Source organism: Gasterosteus aculeatus, chromosome 17 (assembly GCF_964276395.1).
Source record: "Gasterosteus aculeatus chromosome 17, fGasAcu3.hap1.1, whole genome shotgun sequence".
NCBI classification, from domain to species: domain Eukaryota; kingdom Metazoa; phylum Chordata; class Actinopteri; order Perciformes; family Gasterosteidae; genus Gasterosteus; species Gasterosteus aculeatus.
The window spans coordinates 8,678,579-8,700,709 of NC_135705.1; the positions used below are offsets into that span (position 1 = coordinate 8,678,579).

General features: G+C 41.3%; 2 protein-coding genes across 6 annotated transcripts; one reads left to right on the top strand and one right to left on the bottom strand.

Annotated features, from left to right (window-relative positions):
* The first annotated feature begins 7,035 nt into the window (after nt 1-7,035).
* On the top strand, nt 7,036-15,666 carry c17h3orf18 (chromosome 17 C3orf18 homolog). Of its 3 annotated transcripts, none has more exons than XM_040203645.2 (6): nt 7,202-7,447; nt 7,540-7,721; nt 8,583-9,011; nt 9,396-9,421; nt 9,932-10,061; nt 13,179-13,635. In XM_040203645.2, exons 2-6 carry the CDS (start codon nt 7,707-7,709, stop codon nt 13,257-13,259), a joined length of 681 nt encoding a protein of 226 aa, XP_040059579.2. In that variant the 5' UTR covers nt 7,202-7,447; nt 7,540-7,706; the 3' UTR covers nt 13,260-13,635. The 3 variants fall into 3 exon arrangements, with proteins under 3 accessions (XP_040059580.2, XP_040059579.2, XP_040059581.2); XM_040203647.2 differs by adding an exon at nt 10,422-10,454 and having other exon boundaries at nt 7,280-7,721; nt 13,179-15,666; XM_040203646.2 differs by having other exon boundaries at nt 7,036-7,721.
* On the bottom strand, nt 13,832-22,109 carry LOC120835090 (uncharacterized). Of its 3 annotated transcripts, none has more exons than XM_040203649.2 (6): nt 21,781-22,109; nt 19,735-19,904; nt 19,517-19,600; nt 18,651-18,701; nt 18,482-18,517; nt 13,832-17,232 (listed from the first exon to the last, which is right to left on the bottom strand). In XM_040203649.2, the coding sequence occupies exons 2-6, from the start codon at nt 19,837-19,839 to the stop codon at nt 17,146-17,148; spliced, it is 363 nt and encodes a 120-aa protein (XP_040059583.1). In that variant the 5' UTR covers nt 19,840-19,904; nt 21,781-22,109; the 3' UTR covers nt 13,832-17,145. The 3 variants fall into 3 exon arrangements, with proteins under 3 accessions (XP_040059583.1, XP_040059585.1, XP_040059584.1); XM_040203651.2 differs by having other exon boundaries at nt 19,735-19,858; nt 21,781-22,092; XM_040203650.2 differs by lacking the exon at nt 21,781-22,109 and adding an exon at nt 21,016-21,145.
* Between the last annotated feature and the right edge of the window lie 22 nt (nt 22,110-22,131).

A 22,131-nucleotide genomic window follows, 5' to 3' on the forward strand; every position in this document is an offset into this window, starting at 1 on the left:
TTGCCAGTTAAACCTCAAAACTCTTTCAAACCCTGGGACTCATCCCCATGACTGGGCTTGAACCCACAACCTACAACAGGAGGTCTGAGACAGCAGCCCTTCAGTCATTCCCTTGCACTATTTGGCCACATCCTCCTTGCTTTCTCTGTTTCTCGTATTTAAATTTGAAATTGCGCTTCTCAAACCTGTTTCAAAGCCTATTGTGCAAATGTATGTCTGCAGTCATGTGCTCCAACTCAGAGAGAGGGTTTGAACCAAGGAGCCTCCACACTTCAGCCTTACAGCTAGTCCCCTGCACTATTCCACCACACACTGTGCCCTCTCTTTAATTCTGCTGTTTGTGGAGTCAGCAAGTCGAGCCTCGATACTCTTTCAGATTCTAAAGTTGGAAGCCACTACCACTCCATACTATTGTAATAGTGTTGCGGTTCAAACAAGGTCAAAGTACAGCATGTCCCCAAAAAAGGAGCTGATGCATGAGTGTGTGAAGTCCCGACTCCCCTGTTGAGCAAACCCGTCTGAGGCTGCTGCGAGGTTCCTCCTCAGCAGAGTGGAGATCCAATCCCAGAAGAAATAAACATGTTTGACCTTCGGGGATCAGCTCACCCAGATGAGTAGCTCAGGGATGCAAACACATTTATAGTCAACAAAGAGAGCGGCAATTGAAGCCGGTGGCGCATTGAGCAGAGAGGGTGCACTGGGAACTGCAAGGTCGGTGGTTCGAATCCTGGCTGCTCCATGTCCCATGTCAAAGTGTCCCTGAGGAAGACACCTAACCCCTAATTGCTGCCCAGGCAAAAATGTTAAAAGCCATGGGCTAAAAATGCAATGTAAGTCGTTTTGGATAAAAGTGTCAGCTAAATGACCTGTAATGTAAAAGCCTTCGCCCTGCGGCAAATATCCATGTACTTGATACGGACGCTACGGCTGATGGGGAGGTTGAAGAGGAATCAACCCGGATTCTTTCTTTTTTTTAGCATAAACTACCAGCACTTAAGTGAAAAATGATTTCCATTTCACAGACTACGTCTGTTGTGGGCTTCAAGTGTTCACACAAACATTGTGTTAGTCACACTTGCATGATTCAGTTCTGAATGATTTCTGACCCTTCCACCACCACACACATGCTTTAGATCAGGAATAAGAGAGTGACTGCTGCTTTATACCTGTGTGTGTGTGTGTGTGTGTGTGTGTGTGTGTGCACAGAAACCACAGGGCAGCTGTACCAACACACGGCTCTGTTGTCTTTGTATTGCAGTGCTCAGGCATTCCCACAGCCAGATGTTTCTGTACTTGCATCACCAAGTCAAAAGAACAACTTGATCTTAAAATATACTTATAAACACATCAAGTATACGGATGCCAAGTGCACTTGAATAGACCTCCGAGATGTGTGTTGGGGTCTGGTCCCTGTCTATTTACACGCCAGTCTCCATGCTGAAGAGCCTTCATTGTGTCACTCGTCTGTTTCATACCACTGTATTTATGTGAAGAAGAGATTTTCCAGTTAGAAGGTAATGGCAGTGCTGATATTTTTGTTTTATTAAAATAGCCAACAGTGTAACTTACAAAAACATATGCTACCTACACTGTAACATCTGCTGTGTTTCAGTGAATGTGGTGTTTGTGGTGAATTTGATTCAATCCACATAACTGGATATTTATAGATTTACCTTCAGAGATTAGGTTATATATACATAAATCTTTATCCTGCCACTCTGAGAGGTTTCTTAGGAACAAAGTAAAGAATGTGTGTGTTTTATATATTTTGTTATTCTGCAGAGATAAACAAAGCATTTGGTCTCTGGTCGTGTTTGCAGGGATGGTGGATGAAATGTGCAGTTTGGGAAGGGATTTATTTATTGCTTGCTTGAGCATCTAGAAACCGCTTTAATATCTTTGTAGCCCGGGCTCTGATGTTTCTAGAGATATGTGGCATTATTATATTATGTTTTTTTCTTGATTGTATTTTTTTTCAGAACTATTGGGTTTGATTACAAAACCAATGCCGTGCTGCCCCCTGGTGGAATGCCTTTGTCAATGGACCTTCTCCATCTATCTAATCTCAAACTTATCGTCGGTAAGATCAACAAAAAAGTAAAAATAATGCTAATGACAGCACTGTGTGTGTATATAATTTTTATTTTTTTAATAAACAGTCTTCTCTGAACTTTTCAACATTATTTACAGACTTTTTTCTCAAATGACACTGAACATACAACTGCAACGTCCTCATTCTCTTTGCTGATTATAGCTTCTGTTCACTTGATTCTAGCAGAGGAGAAGGACAACAAGAGGTGCAGCAACAGATCACCCCCTTGTTGTCCTTCTCCTCTGCTAGAATCAAGTGAACAGAAGCTATAATCAGCAAAGAGAATGAGGACGTTGGAGAATAAACTTGATGGCTAACTAAGCCCACGCCTTATAGACGTGCTCTACAGGAGCGATGTGCTGGGGATCGATTGCTTCTGTCTGCTCCTCCGCTTGACCAATCCTGCTTCAGGTCGCTTAGCTCATTAACACACGGACACAGAAATACATACATAAATAAATGAAGAAATGTAGACATAAATAAATGAAGAAATGTAGACATAAATAAATGAAGAAATGTAGAAATAAATGAAGGTAGAAATACAGAAATGTAGAAATAAATTTATTTAACTATGTTCTGTTCAGGTATCAACTTATATTAAGACATTTATGTATCTCGTTGTAGTTTTGTTTAAGCGTTTATTTATTCATACATGTATTTAAGCATTTGTTTATTTATACCCCAGTCTTTTTTGTCCTTCTTACATTGGTCTTTGTTTGGACTTATTGAGAAAAGTATTTTCATTGCCATTCAAACATCGAGAAGTTATCTGTTAGGATAGGACTTCGACTTCTACTTTGGATAATGCAATTATTTCATTTTTCGTACAAGAGTAGTCAGAGGGGTCCTTAACACATGTACAATGGTCTTTGTGTGAAATTATTGGGAAGAATGTTTTTATTATCTAGCTCAAATATGGAGAAATTACCTTTTTGAACATATACTTATGGGACTTTCCTTAACACATGTCAGTCTTTGACTGGAATTATTGAGAAAAAAACTTTTTATTGCAGTTGAAACTTTGAGAAACTGGTCCCTTTGAACTTTGTACAGTAAATGTATTCCTTTTTTTGTACAAAAATAGTTTTTGTGAATGGTCCTGAACACACACATACTACACAGAATCTTTGATTAAATAGCGTGCATTCTATGTATATCAATACCGTAAATGTCAGCATACACGTGCACTAAAACTCGAGTGTCTGCCGAGTGGACCGCAGTGTTGGAGCGAGAGAAGCAGCATCGTTTCACATTACCAGGTTCAATTTGCGTTTGGTTCTTTTGCGTGTCGCCATTGACGGGGAAAGCGGAGACGGTGTAACCCTCCGATCCGCGCATCGACGGACAGCGCAGCGGCAGCTCGCTCGCTAGCGAGCCGGCCAGCGGTAAAGGTTGTTTCCTTTTCCTTCCCGAGGAGCAGCCTTGCGTCGTCACGCTCCCGTCCGGCCGTCGAGCCGCCGAGATGTGGAGGCGGAGGTGGGCGCGGTAAACCCTGCAGTCGGCGCCGGGAAACCCCACGCTGCAGCAGCGCCGGGTAGAGCACGTTCGAGGGGTGTTCAACCCACGGCGGGGACACTCGTGGGTCACTTCGGTAGAGTACCCCGTCAGGATGGTGGGTCTGTGGAACGAAGAGGGTCGCGTTTGTTGGTTGGCTGAGTCGGCTTGTTCGGACCGCAAACTTCGCTCCTGAAGAAGGAAGTAGTAGTAACGAGCTAATAATAGCACAACAACAGCAACATCTGGCCGTCATAGGAAACATTGCGGTGTCTTGCTGTGGTGCCCGGGCACGTATATATATACATATATATATATATATTGTGTATATATATATATATATATACATATATATACATGTATACATATATATATATATATATATATATATATATATATATATATATATATATATATATATATTCATTCATTTTGTAGTGATGTAAACATCCATTCACCTGAAATATCACCAAACGATCGGAAGTCATATATTTACCGTTGATACATTTTAGCAATGTACAATGATACTTTCATTCCATTCGAAAGCTAATTACAGAAAGAGTGGACACAACAATACGTTATTATATGTATAGTGTTAAGTTGAATTAACACCTGACAATAGCTAACAGCAAGCTGGTGCAGTTCCCAAAAGTACATCATGTGATGTTGAGGTCAGAAAATGCACATTTTTCATATTTCATTATCTTCTAGATATTATTCCTGCCTGGGTACGGCATTATTCTTAAACTAATACACGTTTATTAAACCATTTATCTTCCAATATTGTTATAAAGCAGATTACCTTTTTGTTACTTGAGTAATCAAATATTCCTCATGGTGATGAGCAACTTCATCCATAAAAGGCCATAAAGCGTGCCCCGTTAACCTCTGGGGAAAGAGCATAGAACTGTAGCCATGATGAAGCAAAAACGTCTTCATCATTCTTCGGTAACTGTTTGCACAGTGCCTGTCCGGTCCTCAGGAAGGATCCAACTCCACAGACAAGAGTCGGTACAACATGAAGTAAATCCAGACGCTGTGCTGATTTGTTCTCCAATGTACGTCTTCTTAAATGTTATATGAAATGCTGCAAGTCACTGAATAATGAGGTTAGACTTACTTGCCTTTTTTCCCCTACTTTACATTTTACTTGCCTTTTTTTTACCTACTTTAAGTTTGAAATAAGACATATTAAGGTATTACACACCTCTGATACCATATGCACTTCCCCTTTATAGTAAGTATATTATATATTACACATCAATGTAATCCAGTTTGACAGACTTGCCGTCAAACTCAATATTTGGGAGCATAGGTCATAGTCATAGGTGACTGTTGTATTGTAAGAAACAACGCACACACCTTTAAAACCTTTAGGCAATGCTTGTATTCTAAGCTGCACCAGGAAGTCAGGTATTAGAAACTGTATCTAAAGTTTACCCAAAATCAATGAGGTAATTCATCTGCTAAAGGTGGCTCTCCAATAATAACCTGGCCCTTAACCTATGTGTGGGATAATGTGTACAACACTCTTCGCAGGTGATCAAATTTGGGTTTTAATTAAATGTAAATCTAGATACATCTATATTCTGTATTATAAAAACATTATCTGGTAGTATAGCTTTTTAGTGCAGTTCTCAAAGTGAATCACTGGATGTCAGTGTTTCACTATATGTAATTTGTGTCTATTCATGAAATGACTGTTGGTGCATCCTGTTTTGCACCACACACACAAACACCTACACAAGCAATTACCTCAAAATATGATCACATTTCCATATCAAGAATATAAGATATAAAAATATTAAATACAATATAAAAAAGGGCTTCAAAGCATAAATTTCCGAATCTTTGAAGTTGCCTTTTTAGTCAAATAAAGCTACCCATACTTGAGTACACATTTTATAATTCACCATTTCTGTTCTGGTTTCAGTCTTCCCCTAATCTTAATTTGCTCTTATTGATCTTATTATCTTATAACAAGCGTGTTATACCATCTGTCTCCAACCTGAAAAGAGGAAAAAATGTATATAGTGCTATTTTTATCAAATATTACGTGTTGATGTCGAGGAAAAGCAGCCCTATACCGTTTTCATCCAAATAGAAGATTCTTAATAAAATCTGTGGGTTCTCGTAAATACATATATGAAAACAGAAGACTCGATTTAATGCAAAATATCATTCAACAAATTCATGCAATTTGTTCATTGTAACCAGTGACCACTGGCTTATTTCAGAGATGCAGTATTGGGATGCGGATAATTGTAATCTCTGTGTTGTTGTTTTCACCAGACATAGAATCCAACAATCTTTTTCTCTTTCATATGTGTTGTAGGCAAAAAAATAAAAACTAGAACAATATCGACTTATGTTGAAAAACAATGTATGTACATCTGCTTCTTTATTCACTTCAAATCAGCTTGATCATCTTCACACCGCTCATCCTGCACACAGGGTCGGGGGGGTTGGAGTCTATTCCAACCAACTTCGGGCAAGAGACGGGGTACACCTTGGATTGGTCGCCAGACAATCGCAGTGCTAACACAGAGACACACAACCATTAACACTCCTACGGGCATTTTAGAGTCCACAATTAACCTGATCCCCAGTGCGTGTCTTTGGACTGTGGGAGGAAGCCGGAGAACCCGGAGAGAACCCACGCAGACACGGGGAGAACATGCAGACTCCAGTCTGCTCACACTCACTCACACTCGTAAATAATTCTGATTGAGATTAACTCCAGAGTTATTTTACCTGCTATCTTCTGTTGTTTATTAGAACATTTAATTACAAAATACACAATGCTTTATATTTTTCATTGTAGTTTTTGTGACGAGGACCGCATTCATGATTTCATTAAAAAACGTCCAAATACTTTTGTATATGCAAAGATATTTTGTTAGATTGAAATACATTGGATGACAAGATGATAAGTGAGTTGCATAATTATAATGCATTTTCTTATAATCAAAATATCTTGCTATCTTGCGCCAATGATGGCTGCCACGGTGCTTCGGTGCGCTTCGTTCTTTGTCGTCACTCGTCACTTTGTCAGTTGTTCGATAGTGCACTTTATTTAAAATATTTTTTAACTTTTTAAATATTTCAAATTTTTAACTAACTTTATTCTCTTATTTTATACTAACCCATAGCCTTATTCTACTAACCCATTGCATTAGCATTTCATTGTATTTTATTTTATTACTTGTGCACTGCTGTCTTGTTGTCTATTGTCTGTTTTGTGTCTACTGTCACGCACCAACCGCCAAGACAAATTCCTTGTATGTTTGACATATTTTGGCAATAAATGTTTCCTGATTCCAGATGATGATTTGGGACTCATTCAAAATTGAGCTCAAGAAACTATTGTGCAGCGTGTTGCAATTGCACACAAAGCTTTGTTTTCTAAATCATTTTAGTCGTAAAAAAGAGAAGTGTGCAATCACATGCCTGTGTGATTTTCTTTCTCCCCCTCCGTGTCCTGTTTGGTCAGAGTATAAGGGGATGGGGACTTGAAGAGAAGACATCACAGGGTTAATTTCCACAGAGCTGCTGCCCGGATGCAGTCATTCACACAAGTCTGACAGCATCTGGTGTGCAGAGCCATTAAATCCCGTTCCCATCCCGCAAAGCCAGACGGACAGCCGAGCGAGCCAACCGCGTACGTCATTCTAAAGCCGTTAGACCAATCACAGGGCGGCAGGGGGAGGGAGCTTGTCGCACCGCTTCTCTGTTTGCAGCATCCTTGCAGCAGCCTCCGATTGCTCTGTTTGTTTCAAGTACAACAACAAAAAAAGAGCAGGACGGGGAAGTGGGAGGGGGGGAGGAGGAGATCCGAGGAGACGACCGGAGAACGGGAAGGTGATCCGCTGCAGGCTGCAGGGATAGTGTTAAATCTGGTGTGTGGAGTCCATCCTAACAAAAAAAAATGGCTGGTTTGTCATTGTAAACAGCCCGTGCGGTACCTGCATTGCTGAAGAGGGGGGAAGCAGAAGAAGAGGGGGAGGAGCAGGAGCAGGAGGAGGTGCAGCAGCCGCTGGAGGAAGTGCTGCTTCTCCCAGGGGAATTTACCCCCCTCTAGCTCACCCCGGGCCACCGCGGATCACCTCTGAGACCATGCATGTTGCACGTTAAGGTACGTGTGCGCATCTCTAATCTGAGAGGACACATGGAGGAGGACCCGGTCACGTTGGAGGGATTAGCAGCTCAGCTGTTAGGACAGGACAGCTGAGATGACACACACATCGTTATGCGTCAGTAACACACAGAATACAACTCTTAACGTGATTCAGACCAAGATGTCTGTGCAGGGGGGCTGTTACCTAGACAACAGTCTGAACCCCAGCCTTTGGTTTCGTTGTTTGTTTGCTTCATCTGCACATGTTCCTCGTTAAGGGCTCAGCAGACAGGATGCACTAAGGAGAAATGTGTCCATTTTCTGCTTAAACTAAACGTTGTACATCGCATGCTGTATGCAAGTCCTCCCCATACATTGCTGCTCTCTCTCATGGGAAATGTGTGTGTGTGTGTGTGTGTAGTGGGGAGGGGGAAGCGGAGGTACATGTGCTGAGGGCTTGGATGCGGATATTTATGGAAGCTGTGCACGTGTGGGTGTAAGCTGCCAAAACGTTTCCTCACACTGCGCGTTACAGTTTGAGTGGTTATAATTTCTCTATATTTTATCAAGTTCGTTATGCCACTTTCCTCTTGTGCCTTTTGCTACCCACATCCTGCCCAAAAACACCCACCCCACGCCTGCTGGCACAATCAGCCGGGGTTCGACTGAGCTCCAGGATGAGGTGTGCCAAAACTTAAGCGTTTGTGGGTTTGTTTTTTTAAAAACAAACATTCAAGCAAATAATCAGTGCACAGAAGCAAACTGGAAATTATATCGCGGCAGTTGGGCTGCACTTAAAAAGACTTCATCTTTATTCATGCTCCATGCAACCACCATCTACTTATAACCTACCCTTTGACCTCTTTGTTTCTGTTTTAGGTTTTAGCCCCCACATCATATGACCAGAGTATCATCAATGCTTCAGCAGACCTCCAACCAAAAGGAAGACACCTGTGTCGACCATGCGATGTTCCCCAGAGGCTGAGCGATACGACGAGACCCACACACAGACATCGAAACTACGCCCTTCAGTGTAAACGGTTACGCGCTGTCACCATGGCGGTCACCGCTGCCAAGACCACGACAGGTTTTCTCTCCACGACCGGCGCCATCCCCTTCCTCTCGACGAGCAAGAGCGCCAGAGACAATGTCACCTCCAGAATGACATTAATGACTGTTACTATAACAACAAACGACACCAGCTTCAATGCCACGGCGTATCCGGAGGCGGCCATTGAGGGCTCGGGATTCGGAATGGTGCTCGTACCCTTCGGCATCATCACGGTCATTGGCTTGGCCGTGGCAATTGTGAGGAGTAATTTAAATATATGTCTCTAAAATAATCATTTTCTCCTTATGAACTATCGTGACCGATTGGATTCTTCCCGTTTGTGGTAAATGGAGCACTTTTCTAGTCTGCCGTCAACTCAAAGAGCTTTAACACCACTTGTCATTCACCCACTCGCACCCATTCATACACTGGTGGCACAGCCTTTGAGAAGAATGCAGGGGTTAAGGGTCTTTGCAAAGGACACATCGACATGGAATAGAAGAGCTGACGTCAAACCGCTAATCTATAATTGTCACTATGTACTGCTACCGTATACTTGCACTCAGTCATTTAATTTCTGGGCATTACGTCCATCATCAACACTGCTTGTTTGTCATTATATCCGTTTGTCTCCGTCCTAGATGCTGTATATTCGGAAACGAAAGCGGTAAGTTTTCAAAAACATTTTTTGCTGATCCCACAGCTTCAGTTTACAAAATGCCAATTGGTATCAACTAAGTCTTGCTGTATTTGGTTATTTTGTGGCTGTGTTAAAGAGTCAAAAATGTAGTTTAAAAAGTTGAATTATTTCATTTTATACATTGCCACTGAAACAAACATACGATTTGTGTATTAATCCATCAGAGGAGTTTGCATTAGTGTGACCTTGGAGACATCGGTACTGTATACACACATTGGCAATGAAGTACACCGTCTCATCACTTAGCTAGTTATAGTATGCAAGATTAACGTTTATCCACCCGTAAAATCCAGGACAAAATAAAACGATAGGTTTTGCTTATTGCAGCCACAGATACTCGATTTTGTTCTCCTTTCTTTGTCAAAGCATTTGAAATTTCAACAAAATATAACAACAAAAATGGTTTAGAGAACATTACAAACGGCAGCTTTAAATGCCGACTGGTCTCTCATCTTTTTTTTTACTCTTGTTGTCCAGGTTGGAGAAGCTGAGGCACCAGCTGATGCCCATGTACAACTTCGACCCGGCGGAAGAACAGGATGACCTGCTGGAACAGGAACTACTGGACCACGGCCGGGACGGCAGCCTCACGGGTCCCAATGCAAAGGTAGATTTCCCACCGGAACCACTGACGCCATTTGACAAGTTACTTAACGAGAATTAAAGTGCTCCCGTTCAGACCACAGCAGTCCATGCAGCGATGACCACGAAATACCTGATAACCATATTCTAATGACATATACAATGTTTACTATTATCAGTAACAAAATATGATCAAAATGCTTCAGAGCAGTTCTTCTGGCCCGTTTAGCACATTTTATAAACGTAATAACTATTGGATAAATTCTCAATTTTTTCCAATCACTAATGATCAGCTTATTTATTGCAACTTATATCTGTGAATCTGAAACTGTTACGTTTTTGTTTGTGTCATAATTTATCTTCATTTCCTTTGATTTCTTTTAAGTTTTGACATTGGCGTAATGGTAATACGCACTAGGTAAAGTATCACCCGTGTGTCTTTTGAACATCCCTCTAAAATCCAATCTTTTCCTCAGCCTCATCATCTATCAATATCTTGGTATCTCAAATCTCAATCAAAGTATATACTAATTTAAGATTCAGTCTTCACCTTTAACCATACATCCATGTTATCCTTCATCCTTTCCACTGTGCTCCCTCAACTTAATACTTCATCAAATATTCCAGGGGCCACATACACAAAAAGTGTGCAAAAACGATGCAAAACACCAGTTTGTGTTGTTCTATCAGACGGATATATTGAGAAGTACTGATAAATGTGGTTTTATTTGAGATATTTATTGGTCTGCTTATTAACTTTTTCCATAGCTTTTAACCCCATCTTGCTTATGGAAACTACAACCAAACTGTGCCAGCTGTTGTAAGCAGCAAACTAGTAAAGATTATTTAGTCAGAACCCTGTTTCAAAGGAAACATCTGCATATCAGAACTACAATTAATTGTTGGAATGCATTGAGATGCATTCCAAGTATTGTTCTTCGAATCTTTATTCTTCATCTTCTATTTCTTCCGCGGCACCTTTCAACTCCTTCACACTTTCAGCTATTAAAACCGTTCAAATATTAAAATGTTCAGCTCCTTTCTGGCTTGAGGGCTATGACTTTTCAGCTTTCTACCTCTTATGCTTGAATTTATATAAATCAATAATCATTAATATTTTAACATGGTTTTCAAATGGAGTTTGCTTTCAAATCCTCCTAAACTTCTTCAACTTTCAGATTTTTCAGCTTCGCAAATCTTTCAGCTACAGACACCATTTAAACTTTCAAATGTTGACACAGGTCTAAACTATTTTATGAAAAAAACTGCTTGTGGATATCTATTGTACTTTTTTCATAATCACTGATTATGTTTCACTAGTTTTTCGCTCCGTTTCTGACTTTTACATGAGTGTGTATTGCGTCTGCTACAGTGGAGAGCTCGAGGCTAGAGTGTGGGGCATCGCAGGAATCTGGTTAAAAAAATATGGAACTTCTGTCCTTGCAGCCAAAGTATACACTCTAGAGGCTTCATTTCTTCAGATTAATGAGGGTATGGTTGTGCTGATTGGATTAATGTGTTCATGGAATCCCAGAGTTTTTTAGTTTTGGCGCAAGGAGTGTTTGAGTGACACAACCTCTGCCAAAAGCCCCATAGGCTCCAATACAAATCTGCCGACATATTTCTCACAAAAATCCACAAGGTACACGTTCTGTCAACGGCCATAGGAGCCGTATTCATTACCGGACAGACATAAAAACACATCCACGCGTTCGGTAGAGTCTTGGGTCTCATACAAACGCCGTATTTTTTAGATAGCTGTTATAGTTTTGAGCTGGTTCTCATTTGTTTGAGGTGTGGATTCTGTGTAACTCGCTGTCCTGTGTCTGCACTTTTGCAGCCGCACAGGTGCGGCGTTGTCGTGGTTACGAGCACTCACATGCTGCAGGATCTGTCTGTGGCTCACAGCTGCTCCTTGTGACCTGATTAGTGGAGTCACATGACGCAGCTATGCTTTCTGTCAACAGACCAATATGATAAAGACACTAGCCCCCCCTCCCCCCTCCACCCTGACCTCTTCTCACTGTTAATCACTCAGTCAGTCAGTATGTCTGTCTATTTCTCCTCCTCTCTCTCTCCCTCTATCTCTTCCTCACCACCCCTCCCTTCCTCACCCTCTCACCCTCCCTCCCTCTATCTACACCCCCCCAACCCACCCAATCCAATAATTTCAAAATAAAAGCCACATGGAGGGAATTTTTACTGTAATGTTTGTGATGAGGCCTATTAATTAAAAACTTCTTAGTTTGAATAACAAACATTCTGTCTCCCACTACGAATATTACTCGTACTTCTAGTACTACAACTGATACTTCTACTACCATACTACTAGTATTTCTACTGCTATTAATACTACAACTACTACTAATGTTATTACAAATACGACTATGGCTAATAGTATTACAGCTGTTTCTACTGCTATTGATACTAAACCTACTATTACTGCTAGTACTACTAATACCACAATTATAACTAATACTACTACTAATATTACTACAAACAATTTTAAACAAATTTAAGCTCCTGCAACTTCTGTTTTTAGAAAATCTATTGAAATTCAGCTTCCCCACTTCCTGTATTTTCAGCAGTTCTTTAAAATAATTTCAGCTATTCTTATGCCTCTATCAACAGCAATTTTTCAATATTCATTTCTGTATTTTTTTGCAATATTTCAAATTTATTTCAGCTGTTTTCATTTCTGCTTTTTCAGCAAATCTATTGAAATTCCTTTCAGCTTCTCCCATTTCTGTATTTTCAGCAATTTCAAATTCATTTCAGCTTTTCTAATATCTATAATTTCAGCAAATGTATTCAAATTCCCTTCAACTTTCTGTATTTTCAGCTATTTTAAAAAGTTCATTTCAGCTTTCAGCTTTTTGCATTCCAACGCATTTTCAGCAGGAAATGCATTTTCTAGTTATCTATCAATATTCAGAATGCAAGTTCAAATTCTCTAGTGGATTGGTTCCATACCATAAACGGTTTGCAGAGTCTTTGATTTTATATGTTGCCTCTGGTCAGTTATCAGTCACACGTTACGTCCTCCAGTTCATTCAGCTGTTGATGGTCCTAAAGGGAATGAAAATGGGCCAAAAAGGCTGCAGACTCCTTGATGTCACTAACGGTTCCATCTCCTCTGCAGACTCTCACAACCTCCCAGGGGACCACGCAGAGACCCAGTCGCCTGGTCTTCACAGACGTAGCCAAAGCCCTCAACGCTTAACAGCTCTCTTCCATTAGTTACATCACGCAGAAGCAGACAGTCTCTGAGGGAGGAAAACAAAAAAGGGACAAGTGGACTGGTTCTGGGAACAACTGGAGCTCTGGTGAAGGTTTTCACCCCTGCGACACAGTACGTGACGTGGACGTGGTTTTCAGAGGAAAACAAGGGTAACGTAGGTCGCGTGTCCAAGGGAGAATAACGGGAAGCATCACGCATGATCTTGCACTGTTTTCATTTGGAGCACAAATGGAGTGTGATGCACTTTTCTTGATGTATGTTATGTCATTGGTGTTAAAAGGTTTAGTAGCTTGTCAGGGAAGCTCCTTTGAGCTGTACTATCTACTTCCATGTTTGATAAAAGAAAAACGTAGATTTGTATTATACTAATTTGGTGGACTTTCGTCTCTGACAAGCTTGAACTGAAGCTCGGATGCGTTATGATCCGAAAGTAAACTGTCCTCACCATTTGGTTTCTTCTTTGAGCATTGAAGGACGGTTTCTGTCTATACACATTTAAACTATTTAAACCAATTTGAAAGAATTTTGTTGTCCAAAAATCTATAACAAAAGAGTCAGCAGGTGTGATATTTTATTAAAAAGCGATAAAGCAGAATAACACAAGTCACATGTTAAAGAATCGTAACAAAATATATATATCACAGGTTTGTGAGTTGTATTAATTAAGTGGATGACGATCAATAACATAACTACAAAATTGTGTTAAAAGTAAGGCATAGAAGTGGATTTTTCAAGTTACACATCAACTTTTCAATAGCTGAAATTGGATCAAGTACTGCATGTAACTATATGAGTATCAGTAAGATCACAGAACAACGTTGTCCCAGTATAGAGTGTAAATATCCAGACAGCCTGGGTAAGATGAAATACATTGACCAGGCTGGAGTTAAGTCAAGATGCACCTCTCACGCTGACTTCCATTCATTTAAGGTGACATGAATGTAGTGAGGTGAGATGAGTGTTGTGACTACAACAATAGCTCGACAGTTATTTCAAGATTTCATGATCCACATCTCCTGCACGTCTGATGGAAAAAGCAGATAAAACTCAAACATTTCCTCAGATGTGTTCCAGGCATGTTAGTTTTCAGAGGTAGACCAGGAGGCAAAACAAGGCAATGCAGTTCAACAGAAAAAAACACGTCTGCCTGTAAATGAATTAAGCTCCTCTGGCAGCAGCTTAGTCAACAATGCTGAAATACATGAAAGTCCTGGGTTAGAAATCCTCACCGGTGAGGAAATAAGCATGTTTTAGAAAGGGAAGGACTTGTCATAAACATTTTGTTTTTTATCCCTCCGACATACCAATGATATTCTGTTTTTTATGCTAAATTTAGTAATTTAGTTATTTTTAATGACATAACCAAATTGTCCTATTGTTGTATCTAATCTTTCTGATTGTTTCTCTTTTCAATAACATTAGTAAAATAGTGTGACCACAAACAAAAATTATATTTACTTGCCCAACTTAAAAGTGATCGAAAATGAGAAAATGTACGTTTTCTTTGGTAATTTGGGTAAACGACCCCCTAAAGCAAGACAATGTAAAGTTCAAAGAAGACTAACATAATTAAAAGTTGAAGTAATAAGCAATAAAACACACTATCATTTCAACATGATGATGCAAGGATGTCGCATGTGAACAGACTGTAAAGCCCTCTGATGCAAACTTGTAATTTGCGATTTTGGGCTATACAAAATAAAACTAATTGAAATTGAACATTAGGGTGTTGTTCTGCTGCAGTATTATTGGGTGGATGTCATAAATAAAAAATGTAAGTTAGTTTGCGCAGTTTAAAGCTCAATTCTTAATAATTTGATTACACAATATTTGCATTTAGCATTCGTGCACCACGGTCGCATTGTGGGCCACGTGGTCCCTTGTAGTCTTGTTTTCAATAGTCAAATTGGGAAGGAGGAGCAACCTCTCTTCGCTCATGAATTGCTAAAACGAAGACGGCGTTACGTTGTTAAGCATTAACATGTCCACAATTAATTATTGGACATTTACATACGCACGGGGGTCCCGGGGTTGTGTGGTTTCCCATCACTGTCGTGTATTTCAGCAATGTGGTCATTTGCTGCCCTTCCTTATACATCACACCGATTAAGAGTGTCACACATACAGTTTACAGTGTAAGAATGAGAAAATACACAATATAGTGATAATCAGAATGGACTAACAGCCCCTCACCACCACCTCCTCCAAAAATAAAAAGCAATTCATAAGGTACTACAGCCTAAAAAGCATTTGTTGTAAACTATTGGCTGCATTGTGTTTCCCAGGAGAACAAACCAATTCTAGATTCAGCTTTTGACAAATACAGTTTTCTTTAACGAATTGATTGACTGATGGTTTATTTGCTCTCAGATAGTAAAATCCTCTACAGGAGTGTGATGTCTGCTTCCGTGTGTTGGTCTGCAGGCCTGGAAATCGCATGTGTTTCATACCTGCGCACAAACCGTTGTGTGTGAGCGTGTGCGTGTATTAATTAAGTGTGTATGTATAACTACTACTGAGAGAGTGGAGAGTTAGTTTGTTGATCTTTTGTGTTATTGAGGTAGCATGAGAGATTAAGAAACTGAGGGCAACTGAGGTTTCAATGAGGTCTTTGTGTCAAGGCATACTGGCAATGTCAAATATAGATCAGAAATGCACAACAAACACAGCACAATAATTATTACCGAGTCCACTGACAAAATGTTCCTGAATAGTTTTGTACCTGAGGTTTCAATATGGTGTAAGAGTAACTATTGTAATAGTAAAATCCTGAGTGTGGTAATATGACGTTTCATCAAAGTATTTATGAGAGGCTTCTTTCTAAAAATGTCATATCCATTCAAACCTTTGGCTGCTTTTTTTTTTTTTATCTTGCTGCTGTTCGGAAGAAAAATAATCATTGAGGTCGTCAATCTAAACTCATCTGTTTTTTTTTAACCAAATTGGATATTTCATTTTGGAATAAAACCTTTCACGTGCACTTTCATAATAATGACTTCAGCACACCGTGTTTATATTTTATATTATCGGTAAAGATTTCACCATCTCGCTCCCATTTCATATGAGGATTCATGGTACTTTACTTAGAAACCTGTTTCGATAAAAAAGGTTCAGGTTGGTTCCTTTTTTTCTACAACCACCCCCCCGCCCCCCATTTCAAACCGCAAGCCTGTCCCCTCTCCACACACCGCACACACACAGACACACACACACACACACACACAGAGAGGTTCAGGAAAGCAGACATCCTTGAAGTAGTAGTTGATAAGTGAAATACACTTCCTGGCATTTTTGCATTTAGTTAGATGAGAAGTTTGATAGAACAAAGAATGCGTAGCTTAGCATAAAGACCGGAAACGGTCTGAAACCCAAAAGGCACAAAGATACAAAATTGAATTAAAACACCTTCCTCTAACACTCATCTGTTTAGGGATTAAACAAATGAGATGTAACTACAGAGCTTTATTAGGTGCTGGAAGTTATATTTTTTATACACTTTTAAGTTTCCAGTCTTTATGCTAAGCTAACTAGCTGCTCACAGTAACTTAACATTTACGGAGACACGAGACTGGTATCAATCATCCTACGTAACCCCCCCGGCCGGAATGGGAATAGATGTCCATCCCAAAATATCATATTATCCCTTCTTACCAGAAGCCAGTTTCATAGATGAAATCACCGTACTGAGCGTGAAGCAATGAAACCATGATACAGCACCAGCGGAACAAACCACTTTCTGCGATGAGTTGTGTGTGTGAGCGTGTGTGTCTGTGTGTTCCTGAATCGCCATCGCAGATAGGAGTCAGACAGTATCCCTATTTGTTGGGAGGCCAAACCTTGAGGTAGGTAGAGAGGCATCCTACTACGACTACTCCCCTTCCTCCCGTGCAGGATCCTGAGATGTGGTGGGCTCAAGCTGCGAGGAACTCTCCTCCTCATCCTCTTCTGAAGAGCCCTGGATCAGCAGGAGAGCAAAAGAAAGAAAAACACTCTCACTTGGTCTGCTTTTTTTTTTTTTTGTCTAGTGACTCATTGCAGGAGTAATCGCAAGGTAATGAATCACCACTAGAAAACAGCACAAGAAAACAGGAATGAGCGTCACTAATTCATTGAGCGATTGAGTGCAGGGAAGTTGGTCCAGCTGTCAAGACCTAGAAATGTGAGGAAGACGACGGTTGTTTCAGGAAACCGAGAAGAGAGGGGAAGAGAACAGTTAGATCAGGTCCCCCCCCCCCTCCGGTGCATTGACTCATTCTTCCCCTTTGCGTGCGTGAGTCTGAGAAAAGGGAGTCTGTCTCAACGGTTTCAGTTCTCGTAGCATCTTTGACAAACTGCTCAGAGGAGAGGATGCGATAAGGCGGTCGAGGGGCATCGTGGAACTGCCCAACTGTTGCGCAACGTCTTCTGTTTGAAGGGGAAAAAAAGCCGAACAAAGCGGCTACGAGAAACAACGTTTTTCTCAGAAACCAAGGCCTACATTCGACAAAGCTGGATGTTTCAAAAGGATGTTTGGAGGTGTATCGGGGAATTCAGCTGTGCATTACCAAGAAACCGTCTCATCCTCACGAAGGCAAAATTAATGTGCGCATCAGTCGTTTGGCTATTTTTATCCAGTGTGCTAAAACAACAGCAATTTTATACGTTTTATTGTCAGATTATGCATTGCGCAAAAGGTTTGTGACGTGTATGAAGATGCAATGCGCTTTTGTTGGGTCTTATACTTTCTCTACGTGGTTCTTTTCTTGTGAGAAAATCCTTTGCATCAAGGTCAGAAGAACTGAGTTTAGAAAGTATAGAAAGGTCAGAAGAATGAGAATGAAAGATATTCACGTATAGTTAAATGAGATGGGCTCTGCTGTGCCCCCGATCACAAAAGTGACTGATCTTAGTCAAAAGGTAAAACCAGTGACACAAACTGAGATTTCTGTTCAACTGAAACAGAGCTTTGCATCTCTCCACAGTCACAAACCGTCAAAGTCCCTTCAGCTTCTGTGTAATGACAACGGATGAGTGATTCAATAAAAAAAAAAAATGAGAAAAAAATGATTTAATGAATCTGCAGTGGAAGAGTATTGCATTGAAAAGTGCAAGTAGCTGTGAGGATGTGATAGTTAGAAATAGGGTCTCATAACAAAATATTCAGTAATTACATTCACAGAAACCGGTCAAAACAAAACTCGTTTTAAAGGTTTCATTATCCTCACCTGTTGCTCCTCAGCTACTTGAATTACTTTCTGGGGCTGTAGAAAGAAAGTAGACAGAATGACTTAGAAATGAAAGTAAAAGGAGCGATCGAGGACTGTGCGGCTCCAGGAGACACTTTGGAGGCTTTGCACACCTTGATGTCTCTAACTGACAACGATTGCTCCATACCCATTTCCTTGGTCGCCCACGAGGTCGGCGCTCCCCAACGGGCTCTACCTTCTGAAGAAAAGAAAAAAAATCAATGTATAAAGTTTCACATGTTAACAGTCCACAATTGTTAAAGTTTTCATTCAGAACTGCATTCTTTAGCAATTACCAAGGACAGAAATATGTTTTCTCTTAGTTAAACCATCCCTTTAAAAGTCATCATGTGCCTGTAGCGATGTTCATTAAATTAAATACAGCAGACATACTAGTGTTTCTATCTGAATAAAAGATTATTTTAAAGCATTATATAGTAGTAGAGTCATTTTCCTAAATGTGAACAGATAACAACATCTTTGTGTGATTATCATGACTAATTAAAGACTGATATACATGTAATGTTATACTTTCATGTAACCAGTTGACCAAGTTCAGTTGCCTCAAAATAATTGTTTTTCTAGAAATATTGGGAAAATAAAACCTTTTCTTGTATAATGAATCAATGCCCTTTGCATCTACCACATGCTAAAGATGCACAGGCAAACCGGGAAGCTGCCAGCAGGGGCAGTAAAAATCTCTCCTCCTGATGAAACCTGCCTCTCAAAACGCTCCGGCTTCAACTTTAAGAGAAGATTTAGCAAAACTTCAAAAGGGATCTTTGCATAGTCCATTACAATGTGTTAATACAAACTTAAGATACAAATGATGAATTAGCAATGCAAATATAATAAAAGACAAACTGATCAAGAACATACAGGACGTTATTCACATGTAGACAGACGCTGTCTCTCAGAGAGATGAAGGTTGTAAGTCACGGATGCAGTTTATTTCCTATATATTGGCAATAAACGTATACTCAAAAAACGCTTTAAAAATCCAACAGATTCAACCTTGAGTGCAGTTCTTGGGCCTTTGTTCTTGCTTCCTTTCGGTCGTCCTCTTGGTCGCTTTGGAGTCGGCGGTCCCACAGGCTCCTGCAGAAAGAAATCCCACGTAACCTCTCTTTGCATGAAGAGCCAGATTTAGACAAAGCAAAAAGTAGCTTTGTTATTTTTAATTCATAAGAGAGAGCGGATCAAGTTGCTGTCTTAAAGAAAGGGAGTCCCACCTGCAGCGGTTTCCGCGGCCGACCCCGTCCCCGGCGCTGAGGCTCAGGAGGCGACTGAGCAGCGCTCGGCTCCGCAGACGGCTCTTTGGTCCCACTGTCACTCATGCCTGCGTCTGTCCCCCTGCTTCAAAGAGTGTGGGCATCAAAGCCTGGAGAAGCAGCCTCAAGGGCTTAAAAGGAGGAGAAGACCTGAGTATCAGGAGCCGCAGACGTGAGCGAGGAACAGCGGCAAAAACCATCTTTGGAGATCATCGGCTATGATGTACCGCTTTAAATGGTTGTTCGTTTTTTTCTCCACTTTTTGCACAATTGCCGCAGTGAGTTTCTATCAGTGCTCAATATCATTGAAAGGATCATTAAAAAAAAAAAGCAAAATCACACAAGATCCTTTTCCAGAAGCGAGCGTGGGAACTGCTTATACATAAGCCCTGGCACCAGGTTCGTCGAAACGCAGACGGGGGTCTGGCAGACGCGGGGAAACATGAGAGTGGTGTCCAGCGACTAAAAGTAGCACAGATATTCACAATTCAATACACCATCCAAAATCTCCATCTGCTGTACTGTACGCTGCTTTTCCATCTGCCCTCTCTCAACTATTTCTCAATGAGGGTGTGCACGTTGTTGCACCAACTTTTACCTAAAAACGTGGAAATAGTTTGCAGCCTCTAGCGAACTGATTCATTTTGATGGTTTATCGTCTTCAGTTGAATAGTATCGCGATTAACTCTTGTATCGAGATATCGCGAAACACAAGTACTTTATCTGAAATTGGTAACAACAAGCACAGGCGAACTCAAATGTATCAGTTATCAGTAGCATTCTACGAACACATAACTGCAGTTAAAAAAACAAATTAAAAAAAACTATTTCATTCAGAGGTATCCGAATAGATCCATATGGATCGTTCGTGTATTAAATAAACAGTAAAAGTGCTTTACATGGACGTTATCGAGAAATGAAATTCACTACATGGGACAGAATATTTCATTTCTCTCAGCCCATCACCATAATGAAAACAGTGGTCTGATTAATGTCACTATAAACAATGTCTTTATAACATACACATTAAAGCTGTGGTTACTCCGCGAAAAAAAGCAATATCCTGTATTATTTACGTTTTATTAAGAGAGTAAACCATAAATGTCAACTTTAAAACCAGGCTGTTGGTAATGTCCCGAGGTGGTCGTTCACCACAACCCAGCGAGGAATGTGCCAAACACTAATTGCCAAAACAGCCTCTCAAAACGGCCACACTGAAGAAGGAAGTCGGAGTCTACGTACACGTCGAAACGATTTTTAAAAAGCAAAACGAGACGCGCGACGTCGTTTTCGTTTCGCTAAAAATGAAAAAAGGAGGAAAAGCTGGATTCCGACCCGACGCGAGTCCTCCTCGCGTCTCCTGCAGCGGCCGGACCGTCCGCTCCAGCGAGCCCGTGTTTGCCCCTCAAGTACCGGGGACTCAATGTACTTTTCGCATATGGGCGGCAATTGCGAGCATTAAAAAAAAACAACCCACACACATTACTTTACGGTTTGCACAGAAACTACGTTATGCGCTGCTGACGCGAGTTGGGACCTTCCCGACTTCTGGGCTCGAGTAACACATGGTGCGCAAAAGAAGAAACAACAGCCGAGGCCATTGAGCGTTTTTAAAGCGTCGCCGCTCACTACACAACATCCCCTCGCTCCCATCACTTATTGCGCAATCGATGTGAAATGCGCGCGCGTGCGTGCGTGCGCGTGTATTTGGTGTGTGTGTGTCTTTCCTCGCGCGCGGCGATAACAGGTCCTCCGCGGCGCAGCGACCGAGGAGCCGCTATCGCGTTAACAAGTTGAACAAAGGCGAACCACACAGGTGCAAAAGCTCTGCGCTGCAACCAGCCGTGAAAACACACACGCAGACACGCACACGCGCGCGCGCACCAACACGTACACACGCACACACACACACACACAGTACGAGCATACGTTCGGGGCCGCGGGCTCTCGGCGCGCGGGCCGGGGAGCCGCGGGTCATGCGGGTCGGAGGCGCCGGGGGGAACTTACCTTGAGACGGTCCGTAGTTTCACCTGGAAGCTCTCGACGTCGCCTCACCGTGTGCTCGCGCACAACTGCGAAGATATCAACGTATCGGCAGTCTCATTGGTTGGATTTAAAGAGTGCACTCTCTCGCTCTCTCGCTCTCTCTCTCGCTCTCCCTCTCTCTAATCGGAAATGTGTGTGATCCCCCCCCCCACCCCCCACCCAGACGTCACGAATACCCCAGTTGCAGCATAATTGGGGGGTTGAAGCTGAGCAGTATGCATTGCATACTTTCTCTATTAAAGCATGTTTCAAGAGGGAGCGAGGGTAGGAGGGTTGAGACGGAGGACCCCGCCCCAAAGAAAGCTCACCGGA

Coding starts and splice junctions, on each gene's coding strand:
- c17h3orf18 (XM_040203646.2), top strand. Junction 9,012..9,395: donor TTGGCTTGGCCGTGGCAATT/GTGAGGAGTAAT, acceptor TCTCCGTCCTAG/ATGCTGTATATTCGGAAACG. Junction 9,422..9,931: donor TATATTCGGAAACGAAAGCG/GTAAGTTTTCAA, acceptor CTTGTTGTCCAG/GTTGGAGAAGCTGAGGCACC.
- LOC120835090 (XM_040203649.2), bottom strand. CDS start 19,839: ATGAGTGACAGTGGGACCAAAGAGCCGTCTGCGGAGCCGAGCGCTGCT. Junction 18,518..18,650: donor GTGGGCGACCAAGGAAATGG/GTATGGAGCAAT, acceptor TTCTTTCTACAG/CCCCAGAAAGTAATTCAAGT. Junction 17,233..18,481: donor AAGTAGCTGAGGAGCAACAG/GTGAGGATAATG, acceptor CTGCTGATCCAG/GGCTCTTCAGAAGAGGATGA.